The sequence below is a fragment of the Perissodus microlepis genome, chromosome 7 (genome assembly GCF_051167445.1).
Source record: "Perissodus microlepis isolate ML-2025 ecotype Zambia chromosome 7, ASM5116744v1, whole genome shotgun sequence".
In the NCBI taxonomy this organism is placed as follows: Eukaryota; Metazoa; Chordata; class Actinopteri; order Cichliformes; family Cichlidae; genus Perissodus; species Perissodus microlepis.
In genome coordinates this window covers 62,321,437-62,339,614 of record NC_140467.1, presented here as the reverse complement: position 1 = coordinate 62,339,614, position 18,178 = coordinate 62,321,437, and the positions used below count along the sequence as shown (strand labels likewise).

The 18,178-nt window shown below is 42.4% G+C and overlaps 1 protein-coding gene across 1 annotated transcript in view; it reads left to right on the top strand.

Annotated features, from left to right (window-relative positions):
• The window catches only part of plcg2 (phospholipase C, gamma 2), a 43,903-nt gene that overhangs the window by 20,364 nt on the left and 5,361 nt on the right, over nt 1-18,178 (top strand). The window contains exons 10-26 of the mRNA XM_084936535.1: nt 3,139-3,240; nt 3,513-3,631; nt 3,745-3,830; nt 5,076-5,193; nt 5,455-5,623; nt 5,713-5,808; nt 6,114-6,200; nt 6,653-6,822; nt 9,236-9,436; nt 10,301-10,423; nt 10,711-10,891; nt 11,549-11,617; nt 11,717-11,826; nt 14,456-14,552; nt 14,647-14,719; nt 14,959-15,131; nt 16,069-16,171. Of these exons, the coding sequence (XP_084792661.1) occupies nt 3,139-3,240; nt 3,513-3,631; nt 3,745-3,830; nt 5,076-5,193; nt 5,455-5,623; nt 5,713-5,808; nt 6,114-6,200; nt 6,653-6,822; nt 9,236-9,436; nt 10,301-10,423; nt 10,711-10,891; nt 11,549-11,617; nt 11,717-11,826; nt 14,456-14,552; nt 14,647-14,719; nt 14,959-15,131; nt 16,069-16,171 (2,077 nt within the window). The remainder of the gene's footprint in view (nt 1-3,138; nt 3,241-3,512; nt 3,632-3,744; nt 3,831-5,075; nt 5,194-5,454; nt 5,624-5,712; nt 5,809-6,113; nt 6,201-6,652; nt 6,823-9,235; nt 9,437-10,300; nt 10,424-10,710; nt 10,892-11,548; nt 11,618-11,716; nt 11,827-14,455; nt 14,553-14,646; nt 14,720-14,958; nt 15,132-16,068; nt 16,172-18,178) is intronic.

Below are 18,178 nucleotides of genomic sequence, written 5' to 3'. Positions count from 1 at the left end.
GTCCTCGCATTACTTCCTGCTGTGTTCCCCACCTGTTTCCACTTTTCTCATCACCTCTTGTTGCTCCTGGATTTTGTTTCCTGATTTCAGCCTCGGCCTATTGCAGCATAACTAAGGGAGGATTCAGGGTCACCTGGTCCAGCCCTAACTATATGCTTTAGCAAAAAGGAAAGTTTGAATCTTAAAAGTAGAGATAGTGTCTGTCTCCTGAATCCAAACTGGAAGCTGGTTCCACAGAAGAGGGGCCTGGAAACTGAAGGCTCTGCCTCCCATTCTACTTTTAAATACTCTAGGAACAACAAGTAGGCCTGCAGTGTGAGAGCGAAGCGCTCTAATAGGGTGGTACTATGATCAGGGGTGCACATAAGTGGTTCGCAGGTGCGCATTCGCTGTCAAAATAAAAGACACGCACCAGATAAGAAGTTGCAATCCGCGTTTGCATACATAAGATTTTCTGGAGGAGGACAGACATTTGTTTAGAACTCCTCAAGATGTCGAAGAAGCTCCTTTAAGCAGTTACTTTGGTGTTCCTCCACCTCCAAAGAAATGTCAGAAGGAGTCCGAACCGCAAAAGAAGCGCGTATTCTCGGAAAAGTGGTTGCAGGAGGTGAGCTGGCTTCAAACAAATGATGAACGCACAGAGATGTGGTGCAGTATATGTTGTGAAAATCCCACTCTAGCGGGCGAAAACAGTGCCTTTTATATGTACACAAACGCACATTGCAACTTCTTATCTGGTGCGCATCTTTTATTTTGACAGCGAATGCGCACCTGCGGGCCACTCATGTGCAGCCCTGACTATGATATCAGGTCACCAGCGACTCGTCCAGGTGTAGGGGTAAGGTTGGGGTTTCTAAACATTTTCAGAAACTAGAAAATGTTACTTTCATTTTTACTTTCATTTCGGCATTACAGATTTTCTCATTAAAAGATTTGCAGACTAGCAAAGTTTACCCCCAGCAAGTCACCAGTGAGCTGGCGGATGATGGAAGGTTAGCTTATGTTCAGTTCTTATTTATAAGGAAGGGGAACAGTGATATGATATCATTCATTATTGACTTCCTCACTGTGCAGAGAAGTTTATCTTGTTTTGTTGCCCTGTTTTAGCCCTGCAGCTGTGCACTGAACTCGCCTCTGGTTTGGAATCGCAGGGATCTTTAAATGAGTTGCAGTACTTAAATCTATATGTTAGCAATGTTAGCTTATTGCTAACAGAACGCACACTGAAATGTAACTCTTGTGTCGACAGTTGTATATTACAGAAATATATGCATTTATACTGCATTTCGTTGCCCTGTACCTGTGCATGTGCAATGACAATAAAGTTGAATTCTATTCTATATGTGGCTGATAAAGCTATTTTGGGTTGTACTAAAATGGTTTAGAATCAGTGTGTGTTTGATTTGGCAGATTTTATAACTGTGCATCAATTTGTTTTGTAATCTGGCTGTAACAGCAGCCACCTGAAGGCCACAGAGTGATGACCGAAGTGTCTCGCTGTCTGCCGCTGGTCTCTTTGAATGTCAGCACAGGGCTGAATGTCTCAGATGGAGCCTGCTTGGCCCCCCTGGTCAGCTTTGGCCCAAAGACAGTTTGTAGATTGCTGACTAGGTGGTTCCCAGATTCACCACAGTGCAGTGATCAACAGCTGGGACCAGTTATAGAATTTACTGTTTTTCCTTTTCTTCCTTTTCATTTATCGTGCTCTTACAGCAGAAGAGTTCAGTGTGCTCACTGGACCGATATTGATTCTAATGCAGATTAAAAACACTCGCCTTCACACTTAAAAGGACTTAAATTAACTGTACTGTGGTCAGTGTTGGGAAGTTACTTTTAAAATGTATCCCATTACAGATTACAGATTACATGCTCCAAAATGTATTTTGTAACGTATTCCGTTATGTTACTCAATGAGAGTAACGTGTCCTGAATACTTTGGATTACTTAATATATTATCATGCTTTTTACAACTACATGAATGTCCTATTGCTGTGTGATTTATTACTATTACTGAAGGTTACTCTCCATACCAACACCAACTAGATGTTTAAATCTTAATATAAATGAGTAACAGCAGGTGGACATTAGGTAAGGCTGCACTTTTTGCAGCGATTTCGTGTAGAAAACTATTCAGCGCGTATATAAAACAGGTCCGCGGCTCCGAACCGTAGTAAAGGGACCTCTGGCTAATACGTCGGGTTCGTGTCGGGCTCGTAGCTGAAAACTAGCTTTACTTTGTTGTCTGGGTCAACTTTGCTAGTGAGAGACAGAGAGAGGCGTTGAAAGGCTGCTCCAACAGAACTTGTTGTTTCAGAGGAAAACACGAACACAGCGTACAGTCGAGTCTTAATAGCTTACTTACAGCTGGGCTCGTCAGGCACTCTTCTTGGCTGCAGTGGTTATTATTATATTTACATGCTTCCAGCTCCCATTTCTGCCCGGTGACAGCTCGTACTTTTCCTTTTTCTCCCTCCCTCGCTCACAGAAACATCACGGGTCCATTCTCCCTGCAGCACGGACTACACTGCCCATCAGGCTACATTCTTTGGGGCTATGACTGTAACACTCTGCCTATTGCCTTCATATTAAATCATTTTGTGAATAACTTTTAAAAATATTTCTTCAAGTCATTATGCGGGGTGCAACTAGGGGTGACATGGGCCGCGAGATTGAGACACAGACATTAGAGCCTCTTAATGCGTGTTTTGTGCGCGGAATTACCAAAACTAGAGAGAGCAAAGCTGAACATATGAAACAGGAAAAGACCGCCGTGCAATCCATTTATTTCAACAAAGTAACTGAATACCACCTTTTCAAACGGTAACTGTAACAGAATACAGTTACTCATATTTTGCATTTTAAATACGTAACGGCGGTACATGTATTCTGTTACTCGCCAACACTGACTGCGGTGCGGTTACTTAATTTACACTAAAGCAAGCCATGTAGTTCCCCTCCTCTCTCTAAAGTCTGCTAAGGCTTTCTTCTGATTTCCTCATATACAGAGAGCAGCATGTTTATGGATTTCCTCTTTCGCTGACATCACACAGCTCTGGGACTAGAAAAAAAGTGTTTGAAATGAGCCGTCGCAGTCTGATGTGTGATTTTTTTTTCTTTTTTGGCCCTTTCATCCTTCAGGAAACTTGGGCCAATGATCTGAACCAAGTCAGAGAGCTGATGACAACCTTTATTGATGACACCATGAGAAAAACCAATGACCCGGAGTTCACCGTCAGCGAGGTATTCAGCACCAACATGAGTGGACACCATCTTCCTTCTTCTGCACCAAGTTTGACAATCGATGCTAAAACTGAGTTTTGGCAGGAATGCAGTTGTGTTAAAAAACTTGCTCGAAATTCTGATCAACAGAAAGCAGCCTTTAAGTTTTTGGAGTGTTTAAGTGAATACATAATCATCTCGTAGCAGTTCTACAGCGTTGTGGAGTCTGGAGGGGCGGAGCTGGGGGAACGGGTTAGATTACTCTGAAATCTGAAGCGTTTCTCCTCTTCCAGTTCCTCGGCTTCCTGTTTTCCAAGGAGAATTGTATTTGGGATGAGAAGTTCTCAGACATCAGCAACGTGGACATGAACAACCCTTTGTCACATTACTGGGTCAACTCCTCACACAACACGTCAGTTTGACTCCGTCACACATACTAATGATGCTCAGTAATATTTCCACATACTATTGGTTTAAATGTCTCTATGTGTGAAAGATAAAATGTCTCCTGTTGCTCTTCAACAGCTACCTGACAGGTGATCAGATTCGCAGCGAGTCGTCCACAGAGGCTTATGTCCGCTGTCTGCGTCTGGGATGCCGCTGCGTCGAATGTTAGTATCAAACTCCCGGAGTGTGCTACACCTGAATGACACCACTGTTCGGGCCCGGCATTAGCATGCATCCTGAGTGATTCTGTTGCAAGTGGACAGCTCAAAGACAGTGACGAAGGAAGGAAGCAAGCCGTGACGTCTGATCATTCAAACCAACGTCTCAGCGTAATCTGGGCTGACTGGGCTACGGCCGCATGCTTTTACCAGCGTGTGTAGATGTGTCCTGAGCAAGGCTGCCAATTTTATTACAATGTCCAGGTGTAAAAGACACTACCAAGTATAACACTCAGTAATGCCCCTGCCCCAATATCTCATTCATCAAACAGGGGCGATTGTGGCTCAAGAGTTGGGAGTTTGCCTTGTAATCGGAAGGCTTGGACAGTCTCGGTCGTTGTGTCCTTGTCAAGACACTTTACCCTACTGGTGGTGGTCAGAGGGCCCGGTGGCGCCAGCCTCGCCTCTGTCAGTGCGCCCCAGGGTGGCTGTGGCTACAATGTAGCTTGCTACACCAGTGTGTGAATGTGTGTGTGAATGGGTGGATGACTGGATGTGTAAAGCGCTTTGGGGTCCTTAGGGACTAGTAAAGTGCTATACAAATACAGGCCATTTACCATTTACAGGCCAAATATGCTTCCAAAAAAAAAACGAAAGAAAGTTGGCTGGTGCAGGTCAGAGCGACTGCTGGGGTCTCCACGTTTGCCCACAAACTCGCGGTTAACGTCACAGTCTCTAAGTCGTCGGTTCTCTCTAAGTGCGCGGCTGCTGATTACACATTTGATCTTTGAAAATGGAAACTCTGTGCATGCTAGTTTGTATCAAAGTGAGCAAGAAGTGATCGCGGGCCCTCGTCGAGATGTGAGAGCAGACTCAGGCGGCAGGTGTGAACTTTGATTTTGAGCTGTCCACTTTTCATTGGCTCACTCAAGACACATGTTAATGTAGGCAGAACAAAAATCAGTGACTGAAATAAGATTTATTTTAACTCTTGTCTGTCTTATATGGTTTCTAACATATAAATTAACCACCCCGTCCACTCGATGTTTTGGGCCTTTTCAGCTTAATTTGGCCAAACTTTTATTTAATGCTTAGTAACGTTTGACGTAAATGTCACAGAACCACAGTTGATTGCTTTAAGTTTGGAAATGACTCATACCATTACATGTAAAACAAGAGTTTTTAATGAGAGTTTTTTTGCTCACTCAGTGTGTTCACAGTGTCTCTTTGTGTGTTTCTGAATGCAAACAGTGGACTGCTGGGAGGGCCCCGGGGAGCCAATCATTTACCACGGCTGGAGCAGGACGACGAAGATCAAGTTTGAGGATGTGGTCAGAGCGATAAACGAGCACGCTTTTGTCACCTCAGAGTAAGAATCAAAACAACCAGACGTGTTACTCAAAAGATGCTGCCTTTGACTGCTGTTAGATCTGAATATAAGCTGGTGTTGGATCCAGATAAATCAACATTGCAGTTCTGTGAATTCAAAGGTCTGAGCTAAACTGCAGAAGCAGCGATTCAATGTGATGATTTAAAAACTTTTTTCAGCCTCTTAATTCATTGGGAAGGGATTCTGTTTTTTCATTGGACCATTCAGAACCATCTCGGTAACCACGTCTCGTTGTCTCAGGTTCCCGGTGATTCTGTCCATAGAGGAGCACTGCCCTATAGATCAGCAGCGTCAGATGGCTCGTATTTTCAGAGAAGTATTTGGAGACAAACTGCTGATCGATCCCGTGGAGCACCTGGCCGAGCAGCTGCCTTCACCCACGCAGCTGAAGGGCAAGATCATACTCAAGGTAATGTGGTCTGAGCGCATCCACGCGTCAGTGGAAACGACTTGTCATAGATTCCTGAAAACGGTGCTCTCCTTGTTTTCTTTGAGCAGCACAAGAAGATCAACATGGAGGGAGGATTCACCGTCAAGGACGTTAGAAAGGGACAGAAAGAAGGAGACCTGGAGATCTGGGACCCTGTGGATCAGGTATTACCCCACATATCAGTGTGTGCCATTGATAAGAGAGGTTTGAGGTTCTGAGATGAAATGTGTTCAGTTATGTCATTTAAATGTAGCTAAATCCAGTCAAACAAACGGACTCGTGTCTGCGCTATGCTGTGTGCTCATGTGCGTCTGTAATTTTTTGTCATCTCTCTGTAATTCATTGACCTCACTGAGCGAAAGCAGCGCCCGACGCTTTGTGTCCCTGTTGCTCTTTGAAAAGCTTCCTGAACAAGTGGCATGTTTTGCATGGGAAGGTGGAAATGTAAATGTTCATTTCTCTTTGTCAGCGCTGGAACAAGCACTACTGTGTGATCTCTGACGACAAGCTGTACTACGCAGAAGAGTACGAGGATGAGGAAGAGGATCCCAGGAAGGTAAAAACCAAAGTTTAGTAGCAAACTTCAAATATCAGGTTTATGCATCTTTTTTGGACATGTGGTGCAATGAGCTGTAAAGACGCGAAAAGGGGATGTTGAATGATGTCTTATATTAAAATTTTCAATAGATTAGTTATTATTTCCAAAGTACAACGATACTAAAGTGAAAGTACTAAGTATATGGTTTTAAAACATACATTCAATAATAACAGAAAAATAGCTCCTGATTCATTTGATTCTTGTTACTCTTGTAATAAAAAATAGCATTTTATGATTATAGATGACTAAGCTAGAGTTTATTGTAATATTCATCTTCTGATAATTTCACTCGTCATTAGCGAGAAATGCTGGAGCCCTAACCCTGACTCCTTCAGCTCCAAGTTATTAACAGAACTTTTACAATAATTTAGAAAAGTGTTGATAGAAAGTTTGTTTTTGTGACGTTTCAGTATCAGGACCTTCACTGCTCGGAGCCGTGGTTCCACGGTCGCATGAAGGAAGGCAGGCAGATGGCCGAGCGGCTGATCCAAGATTACTGCAAAGAGACCAGCGGACAAGACGGCACCTTCTTGGTCCGACAGAGCGATACCTTCGTTACAGACTATACGCTCTCCTTCTGGTACAGTGTCCCATGTTTTTTTTCATCAGATTTACACACCAGCACTAATTTCTGTTTGTCCTTCCCCCTCTGTGTTCGCTTTCTAAGGGTGGGACCTCGGCGTGATGTAGTAAAGGAAACGAGAAGGGCGAGAGATTTGAGAATGGGGCTCAGAAAAATGTGAAGTTTGCTCTGCTGTGAGAATGTGTCTTGTAGTGTGTGTGTATACTTGCTATCTGACCATCACATCTCCTACTCCATGGTGGAAAGCACAGACGCTGTGTGGGATTTTTAAGAAATATTAAGAAATTATATAAAATGTGCACTATATAAAACAGTCAGTAAATCAACAATAAATAAACACTAAAATACACAATAAACCTGAATTCTAAAAAAATTGACCGTCACCTGACAGCCTGAGTCATGCAGTGATGTGGCTCTAATCTGAGCTGCTGTTAACTGCAGAGTTCTGATAAGCCTGAAGAATTTCTTCCTGTTTAGGGCTCATAGGAGTCATCTGTGTTCAGTAGTTTTTGCACTTAAACTACCTTCCTTGAGGTTTCTGTGCTCATTAATGATGAATAGGAATATTGACTTTATACAACATAACTAATGACCTTACCCATTAAATGAATTCTACTAATAAAATCCTCATTTACATGAAGGAATATGAAAAACAGAAAATTCAAATTTTCCCACTTTAGTTAAAATAGGATTGTTGATTATCTGCAGTAATTTGTTTGCCAGCAGTGAGATCACACATCCCTGTCCTTCCATGCGCTTTCACAGAGGTGGGTTTCAAAGCGGCTTGCAGAGGCAACAGCAGTTGTTAGCAGGCTAAAGCAGTTTAACTGACACACTTTATATCAGCTGCCAGGATAGCTAACTGAGCTTGGCTTCACGCTGTGTTTGATTTGTGTGGTTCAAAGAGGATCTATTATTATTTTTATTCTTGTACTTAATCTACCTTTCCTCAATTTAAAGTTTAATGTAATGTGACATTAATGTAAGGCACTGATATAATCCTCTGTGTGAAAGAAGCAGTTTTAGCTGATTGGCTGCGCTTCACAAATGGAAGGTTTTAACAGCAAATGGGCGGGGCTTCTGTGCTCACAGCCAGAGCTGTGTGCCTTAGATAGATGATGCTGGAGAGATCCTCTCTATCATACACAACCAAGAGTAAAAATAAAGTGTCTACTTCCTGGTGTGTCACAGTTTACATTAAAGCTGCACCTAAATTTAAACCAGAGAGGAAAGGAAAGAACAAAATGAGAGCGTAATTGAAAAGCTGGTGGTAATGTCTATTAAAAACCCAACAAAAGGGTGAAAAATCCAGGGAATGAAATTCCAACAAAATTCCTCAGCTTGAGGATAATGAGGGAAAACTCACAGAAGGGGTCACAGCAGTGAAAACAGAGACCACGGGGAAGACTGGACACACACACACAATAATAATGGATTGCATTTATGTAGCGCTTTTCAAGACCCTCAAAGCGCTTTACAGTTCCACTATTCATTCACTCTCACATTCACACACTGGTGGAGGCAGCTACAGTTGTAGCCACAGCTGCCCTGACAGAAGCGAGTCTGCCATATTGTGCCATCGGCCCCTCTGGCCATCACCAGTAGGCGGTAGGTGAAGTGTCTTGCCCAAGGACACAACGACTGAGACTGTCCGAGCCAGGGCTCGAACCGGCAACCTTCCGGTTACAAGACGAACTGCCAACTCTTGAGCCACGATCGCCCCACACACACTCTGTAGTGGGGATTGAACACAGGAGTTTGGAGACACAAATGAAACTGTTAAGGACAACGAGACAGTGGAGGAAGTAAAACCCAACTATCAAAGTAAAACAGGAAACCAACAATAGCCATAACTGAAACAAGGAAACGCTGAAACATGAATGAACTTCTAGAGGGGGAACATGGAAAAGTGAGCGCGAAGGAGATAACTACAAATAACTACAAATACAAGAACCAAGAACCAGAAAACACAAAGGACTGAAGTCATTCCTAGAAAATCACAAAGTAAACAGAAACCAGACACTCAGTAATTTAATAAGGAAATAAGGTCAGTAGAACAATGACTTAATTAAAACTGTAATCCAAACGTTACACTTTTGAACAGAAAATACAAACTGAGGGCGCCGGTTCAGCTCGGTGGGATAAGCAGCCGGCCTGGGCTCCAATACGACCCTCAGCCCTTTGTTGTCTCTCCTGTCAGGCTTCACTGCATCTATCAAAATAAGGCCAAAAACACGTTTAAACTCAAATGGAAACTCGGACTAGAATATATTCAATTTGAATTCAGTTAGGGTTAGAAGCTGAATAGGTCAGCTGTAAACACTTCGGTAGCTTCATGTTTCTGCTACACTGGAGAAGAAAGCTTGATGCAGATGTCATCATTTCGGTCATTTGTTTGCACGTGTTTCAGGCGAAGCGGGAGGGTGCAGCACTGTCGCATTCGCTCCGTCACAGAGGGCGGACACACCTCCTTCTACATGACGCCAAACCTGCACTTTCCCAGCGTGTACGCCCTGATCCAGCACTACAGAGACAACCCGCTGCGCTGCCAGGACTTTGAGCTGCGCCTCACCGATGCCGTACCAAAACCCAACTCACATCTGCAAGAAGGGTTTGTCCCACGGTGCTAAAATACATCACAGACATCACAGGGTGCTGAATCATTTTGCAGTGTGATGAGAAATAACGACTTAATCATTCACAACTTCTCAGCTTATAATAAAAAACCAAACCCTTGTTTGATGCAGGGCTCCACATCGATGTTCAGTTTTAGTTGTGTTACTGTAGCTAAGCTTACATCTCACATTCAGTCCCACACACATATGCATAGCTTCTGTTTCTCACTTTCACTTTCACCCACGGACAGGTAGTAACTGCCCTCTCACTTCTTTCAGCCTTTTTTAAGAGCATGGAAGAAAGAAAACTCCTGTTTCTGTCAAAGCCAAGCCATCATCTGATAAACAGACATGCCGCATAAATAGAATAGACTAGAATTCAACTTTATTGTCATTGCACATGTCACAAGTACAGGCAACGAAATGCAGTTTGCATCCATCCAGAAGTGCTTTAGCCATGATATAGATATATTAGCAATAATATATATATATATTACAAAAATGGGTCTGTTATAGGTATGAGGATACAAAATATGGGTCTATTATGAGTATGTCATAATGTACACGGTATGAAGGTATGTTATGAATATGCTATAACTATAAGTATGTACAGGCTGCAGTGGTGTACAGGCTATGAACAGGATCTAAATATGAAACTATACAGAAATATGAACTATGCAAGTTATAAACAGTTGTAGAATTAAAATGATCGTATTGTACAGGATGATTATTTATACAGCATTTACAGTAGTGCAGTTAAGATAAGTGAGATATGTGGATATTTTCTACAGAGGCTATATAGAGTGCTAGTGGTTGTGAATGTGTAAGGGTGTAACCCTCCTTGTGTTTGTGTGGAGCAGGTGGTTCTACAGTAACCTGAGCAGAGGTCAGGCAGAGGATTACCTAATGAGGATTCCCAGAGATGGAGCTTTTCTCATCCGGCAGAGAGAAGGAGAACCAGACTCCTTTGCCATCACATTCAGGTACCGTGCTAAAGGAAATTCAACAAATGTCTCCACTGAAATGTGTCGTTTCATAAAGGGTGAAATAAAGTTGATGACCCCTCATTATGTAACTGAAATCTCCATAAAAACTTTCCATTAATTCAGACACTGATCCCTTAGTGACAAAGTTGGGCTAAAATGTGTGTTTTCCAACCTAAATCTGATGATCAGGGTGACAGAGCCAAAACACACTGCCACCGTGAGCATCTGCATAACGTGTTTAGTACTGCAAACATAACTATTTGTTATCAACTTCTGTCATTCAGAGGTGACGGTAAGGTGAAACACTGCCGCATCCAGAAGGAGGGCAACATGTATCTGCTGGGCACCACTACGGAGTTCGAGAGCCTCGTGGAGCTGGTCAACTACTTTAGGAAGAAACCGCTGTATCGCAAGATTAAGCTACGTTACCCGGTCACGCCCGAGCTGGTCGACCGCTTCAGCACAGTGAGTTTCAAGAGATTCTGCCACTGTTGCAATAAGTTTGTGGAAACTAGTGAATCATTTGCGCTTGAGAAACAGGTAATTATGGTAGCCCCAAGAGTTCAAACACACTAACAGCTAGAAAACTCAAGGAAACTCACTGTTTTGGGTTTTTGCAATAACGCAACGGAACAGCTGCAGACGTGACAAGCTAAGAGTAAATGGCTGTTAGCAAACATGTCTCTGCAGTATTTTATGAATCGTGTGATTGAAACACACATTACCTTGCATCTTTGTCTGCAGGGTTACATCCTCACTGCGTGCGACTCTGGAGACTGTGCTTGTCCTCTCTGAGCCACCATAGAATTTTCTAAAAAAAACAAAACACACAAATAAAAAGGAGAAACAAAAATCAGTATTTGATCACTTATTGTATTTACTGCCATGTTAGTTGTAGAGTTCCTGCTCGTCTCTGACTGTAAATTAGGAAAGTTTGTGGCAAAGCCAGTAAATTCCTCAGTGTTCAAAATGCATGGTGATCAGTCTGAGGAAGGTTTATCATTTTTAAACTCAGAACATTTACTGTAGTTTCACTTTGCTTACTATTTTAGCACCACTACAGAACATTTCAGGTCAGCGTCAGGTCACGATATCCTCCTAACAGTGCGCTGTGTTTCACAGGAGAAGAACTGTGCCTCTTTATATGATGTGAAGACGTATGTGGAGCCCAATGAGATCGAGCCCTCGCTGGTGTGTATGCAGTCAGATTTGGTCATGTGGTGTGTTGTCAAGTATTCTTTGATTATCGTTCCTTTAACGTTCTCAATTCTATGTGTTTGTCTCCTTTAGCCTAAAAATACTGTCAAGGCATTATACAGCTACCAGGCGAGGAGGCCAGATGAGCTGAGCTTTCAACAAGGAGCTTTGATACACAACGTGTCCAAAGAGGCTGATGGATGGTGAGTCCACACGCAAGTTTGTGTCTTTGCATGTACGTGGTTGGCATGGCCACGGACTGATTTAGTGACACAGATGTGGAGAAGGCCCTCCGCCCTCCACAGTAGAGATCGGACTCCAATTAGAAGTGACATGAAGTGGCTTTTTGTCTTTGCTGATGTATCTTAATGTAACAACTTTGTGTTGATTTTTAGCCAGTTTGTGTGTTTCTTTGGGCATCTTGGTGTCTTCTTATTTCTGTCTTTTTGTGCTTTTTTTTCTTGTTGTGTCTGTTTTAGATGTTTTGTGTCTCATTGTAGCGCTTTTGGTCTATTTGTGGTAGTTACCAATGTTCCCTCTAAGCTGCGCGCGTGCGCAATTGCGCACTGCTGGCACGGTCTCTGTGCACAGCACAAAAAAAATCTGACCTGAATTGAAATTAAAATTAAAACTTTAACAATTCTGTTTTGCAGTGTTAGTCAGTAAGTGACTGGCTGCTCCCGTATGGGATCAGAACGATGCCGCCTTATCCCATAGTCCAGCCAATGATGCGATTCACATTCCTATATATGTGGTTGACAGGCTATGACAGCGTCCTTATGTGCCGACACCGGTGTTTTAGCTAGCAAAGCGGCGTGGCTGATGTGGAGTGAAGCCACGTTAATGACAACGTGTACAACCATTGGAGATGTGAGCAGGACAGACGGAACAACTGACGGGAAAAGTGTGGACTTTATACCAGTTTTTAAATTGTGTTGATCGGCCACGTAAAACCAGAGTGATGATAAAAAATATGCAATGTTTGGTTTTCTTCCTGAATACTGTCGTTGTTTATATTTACTGCGGGAAGAAACGGTAAAAACGGCGTTTTATAAGGAAAACGCTCGAAAGTGTGTGAGCAAAAACAACACCAAACCCCTCCCCCTGCCCTTTCCTATTGGTGGAAAAATGTACCATGTCGACCAATCAAAAAATGATATGGCAACATGGCATTTAGTTGTTTAGGAAGGGGGAAGTTTTAGGAGTGACAGCGGTGTTTTGAGATGTGAGAGATTTGAGACGTTCAGCGCAAATCTTGTGTAGTTAGTGTGTAGTGTAGTTTTGTTGTGTGTATCAGAACAATGAGGTGACTGCTGAATGTTACAGCAGTGATACATCTGCTGTTGTCAGGCCTGCAGGTATCAGGCTGTTGTTCTCCTTTATCTCATAGTGTGTGTGTGTGTGTGTGTGTGTGTGTGTGTGTGTGTGTGTGTGTGTGTTTTGTTTTTTTTTATTGAATTTGCAAATGAAATGATTCTAACAGTTACTTTAAACCCTCAGTAACCCTTACATAAACATGGCTAATTGCAAACACGGCACTTTTCACATCAACTCACACAGAAGTATCATTAAGTACAGCAACTTTATTATTTAGACTTTCTCTCCTACTGAGCTCTAAACTAACTTTAATAATGAACTCTGAGTCTATTAGACTCCACGTCTTACCGTTAGTGCTTTTAAATTTGATTAGTTTGACTTTATTAACAGACTACATACAAACGGACTTTCAGGGTGGATGTAATAAAATAATTAGAAAGCCATTTGTTGGTGCAGCTGTCTCGTAATTAGAGACCAATCTTTAAGTAACGATCTCCTTCTGCTGGCCTCTGACAGTGGACTTGTCTGTGTGCTTCTATTGTTAGATCTGAGACCTCGGTGCAGCATTTGATGCTGCTGACTGATTATTACGCAGTGTAGAAGACATCATCAAAATGTACTGTGCTGGCTTGAATAGTGTTTAGCTGACAGATTCCAGTGCGTTCATGAGTCTTCCTCACTCGCAGAAGTTATCTGTCAGAACTGAGCTACATGGACTGCTGTAATTCCTTTATTCTCATGTTGTTTTGAAGGTTGTCAGAAAAGCCTTTAGTTGCTCCAAAATACTGACAGGGACTGAAAATAGAGCCCATGTATTTTCTATATTGGCTTTTCTTCACTGTTGAATGCAGAACTTAAAATTCTTCTCCTGACAAACAAAGGCTTGAAAGATCAGGGCCCATCATATTTTAAAGATCTTAGCACCTTATTGTCTTAACAGAGCACAATGTTCTAAGACTGCAGACTTGCTTGTAGACTCGGGCTGCTAGGGTACTTCCCATAGTGTGTTCTGTCCTTTCTCCAATTTCCTTCAATGCACATATTAAACAAATATGTAGGACTGCTTTCTGCCACTTGCACAGTATCTCTAAAATTAGAACCATCCTGTCTCAGAGTGACGTAAAATCCTTCTCATCACATACAAGGTCTTGAATATTCAGGCCCCGTCTTATCTTAAAGACTTCGTCGTACCGTATCACTCCATTAGAGCACTTCCCTCTCACACTGCGGGCTTACTTGTGCTTCTGGTGACCCTCAATCCTCCCTTTGCTGCGCTGCACAGCACTGAGTGATGCACTGAGTGTTTCTCGTTCAGTCTGCTGGAGGTTTCTTCCTGTTAAAAGGGATTTTTTTTCCTTCCCACTGTCACCAAAGTGCTTGCTCATAAGGGGGTCATCTGGTTTTGTAAGCTCTTTGCCTCACAGTATGAAGCACCTTGAGGCGACTGTTGTTGTGAGTTGGTGCAATATAAATCAAACTAAATTGAACTGAAGTGACTCATTCTGCTCATTACAGGTGCAGAGGAGACCACGGTGGCAAGTTACAGTTATTCTTTCCTGCTAACTACGTGGAGCCAGTGTCCAGCAACACCGAACCTGTCATCAGAGTGCAGGTAAAGATTAGAAGTCAGGTCAGAGTTCAACTGTACTGTATCTGTGTGGAAAGTGACTGAAAACGACCTCTATTTGTGATGTCTGCTAAAACAGGAAATGGAAGATAACCCACTAGGTGAACTATGTCAGGGCGTCGTGGACATCTCCAAATGCAACATTCAAAACTGTGAGTACTCGTTATCTTGGTGTGTCACACAGTCACAATGGAAAAGCACAGTTAATATACATTACACAGCAGCGTCGTCCAGTTTAGTTTAGTCCTGAGCATTTTTCTGTGGCTTTAACTCAGTTTGGACTAAATGTGTCATTACTGCGTTAGGGTTTGTATACACGTCGACTAAATCCTGATTCCTCAAAGTTTGCAGAGTTAAACATCACTGGGCCTCTTTGTCTTCCTTTTTGTAGTGAAGAATGGTAAATACGGGAAGCCCCACGCAGTGACCTTGCAGGACCAGGATGAAGACAGTCTGCAGTTTGACTTGACTGCAGGTTCTCTGGAAGAGCTGTTTGAATGGTACAAGGTGGCATGGGACATTATTCAGAGAGCGGCGAACAAGCAGTACAGCAAGGAGCAAGAGGTGAGTGCGATATGCTTCTGTGGAAGCAGAGCCCGCATCATAAAACCCTTTGGGATGTGATTGCTGGAGGTTGCACCAAAACCACCAGCAACCACAGACTTTGGTCACTTGCTGATTGCCACGGTTGCCTGTAGATTGCATGGAAGACATCAACTTGTATGCAAACAGCTGGAAACTAACCACCAAGTGTTAGTGAAACTGGAAAAACTGCAGCACAAAACAGAACGTTTGCATCCAAAGTTCTGCCTTTAATGCTGAAACCAACCAATGCAAATCTCACTGGTGATGGGAGGAATCTGCCCGCGACCAAAGCAATCACAAGCAGGTCTTTGGTGCAGCAGTGTATGCATCTTTGCAACCAATATCACCTGGCAACAGCAGGTAACCTTCTGCAACCCGTCCCTAGCAACTGGGGTATCATCCAATGTTCTCTAGGCTTGTGTGAATGTGACTTTAAACGAGATACAAAGTGACTACAAGTGAATACAAAGTTACTTACTAACAACTACAACGACAAAAACTGCTACAGTGAGACACAAAATGCTCCGTTCAGTCAGTGGGGCTGGTTCTACTGGTGCTCTCTTCCTGTTAAAAGACAGTTCTTCTTTCCCACCGTCACAAAGTGCTTGCTCACAGAGGATCATGTGGTATATTATCTGATACCACAGATACGATGTAAGACAATTTAAGACAAATGTTGTTGTAATTTGAAATCATTTAAAAATATACAAAATTAATGTAAAAACTAATAACTGAAGAAACTATAACTGCAAAGAAATGATGTAAAAGAGCATCATCTGTGTGAGCTTACAGGAAGGTTGTATATTGACCGAAGCAAAGTGCAAGATGCAAAACCACATCAGGGTCTATATTCATAGGTGGTCTGTCCACATTACAGTGCAAACAAGAAGTGACTTGTTTTTCTGTCTGATATCAGATGAAACAACAGGTGGAAGTGGAGAAGAAGGCAGAGGTCGCCAAGGAGATGTCGGAGGTGGTGGTCTACTGTCAGCCACGCAGCAAAGAGAAGGACCGCTTTGGTAAATACGTGTCAACTCGCATGTCTAATGCAGACAGACTGCGCTTGAAGCTTTTGCACGCTGCTTTAAAATGAAACCTTGCCTCACTTATTTAATCTGAGGTTAAGAATCGAAATCATTGGTGAATGCAGTGTTACCTTTGTAACTCCATGTCACAGTAAGATGAATTCAAGCTTTGTGTTTGAATCGCTTTCCTCCAGACCTCCAGTTATAAAAGCAACGTAGTTATTGTACAAAGTGTAAAATAAAACCACAAATTTAGATCAAAAGTGCATTTCCGAGTACTGCAGGCAATACCCAGCCTTGCAGGATTAAAAAAGCATGTTTAAAGCCTGCAATGACAAACATTTCCCTGTCTAGCTTGCAAAAACATTGTCCTGATCGGTGGATTTATTGATAACTCATCTGTTTAGTAAATGTCACTGATTGACTTTGGTGTGCCACAGGGTGCTCATAACTGTAAAAGTGCCCGACCGCTGCTAATCGGGGTTACTGTGTTTGGTGTGCCGGGCCTGTTATGTAGGCCACACACGGCAAACAGAAGGAGGTGACCTTTACAGGGCCAGCTGCCAAATTTCAATCAGGTATCATTTTTACCTTTTATAGGTGCAGTCTCTGTGGTATCTCAATGAAGTGCAATGAATAAGCAGATACCTTCTTCTTCATTTCTGACTTTTAGATGTTATTTTTTTATGTTAGTTGGTGTCTAAACTTCCTTTCAATGACACAATTTTAAAAATATAATTGCAGTCACAAAAGCGTTTAGATGCTTTTACTCAAGAGCTGGTCCCATCTTGAAATACACGTCCGTGACTCCTGTAACTACACAGTTTCTAACATTGATTTAAATGAGTCCTTCTAGCCGAGGAATTATTTGAGCTGAGGAAACTCGCCGTGTTCAGCCACAGGTTGTTGTACAAACAGGATGTGACCAAAAGGAAAGATCTAAAGACAGACGGTTTCCTGTGATGCACTGTCTCAATCTGGAAATAGATGCTAAAACTACATTCGCACCACAATTGATTTCTGTAGGTTCAGAATGACTCGGTGACATTTCCAAATAACAGATCTGCAATATCAGCTTCTAAACCAAATAAGCATCTGAAGGGAAAAAACGCGGTTAAATCTGAAAGCGTCTATAAACCTTTATTTAATCGCGTTGTACCTGAAACTCATTTTACAAGAAGCTTGTGTGTAGCATTTATTTGATACTATTTAGGTTCATTTTTAAATGTGTTACTTTCAAAAACAGGAAAAGACCGATTTGAAGTGGGCACAGTCACATGAAACAACGCCACGGCCACTCATTGTTAGAGCCCCAAAACTCACAATCACTCATCTCGTTTGATGACCACCACTTATCATGTGGAGTGTGGTTACTGAAAAGAAAACAGTAAGATGAGCTGATGTGAGCAGGATTTGTATCTGATGGACCAGCTTCAAAGTTCTGTGCTTGTTGCTCATTTTTGTTGAGCATGACATCCAGTTCAGATAAATTCAGTTAAATTTTATTCCTATGGAGCCGATCAACATCAATAGTGAGAGAAAATGTTTGCTGCTGTGTTTTGGGTTAAGTTAAAACCTTTAATGGATCATTAAAGTCACCGAACAGTGAATTATAACACAGCAGCCTGAGACAGCTCTCTGGCTCCTCTTATTCAGCAGCATTGCACATCGACAAGTAATCGAGGGCCATTGCCGTTTTTATATGGCAGCGGACTAACATGTTCTTGAGACTGTGCAAACACAAAGAGTCATAAGTGTGCAGTTGCAGTTTTTGTCACTCTCTGATCAAAATTGACTGAACCAGCAGCAAAAGAAGATCAAAAACATCATTTATTCCTTCTTACTTTGGCAGTTTTGCTTCCACCACGATAAAATCACACTTCCTGCGCAGCTCTTTCAGTCTCTGTGTACTTCAAGACCAGTTTACCATCTCAAATCTCCGTTTTCTGCATTATTTGCTTGCTTATCGCGCAAAAATAACCTCCGACAAGAAAGCCTCAT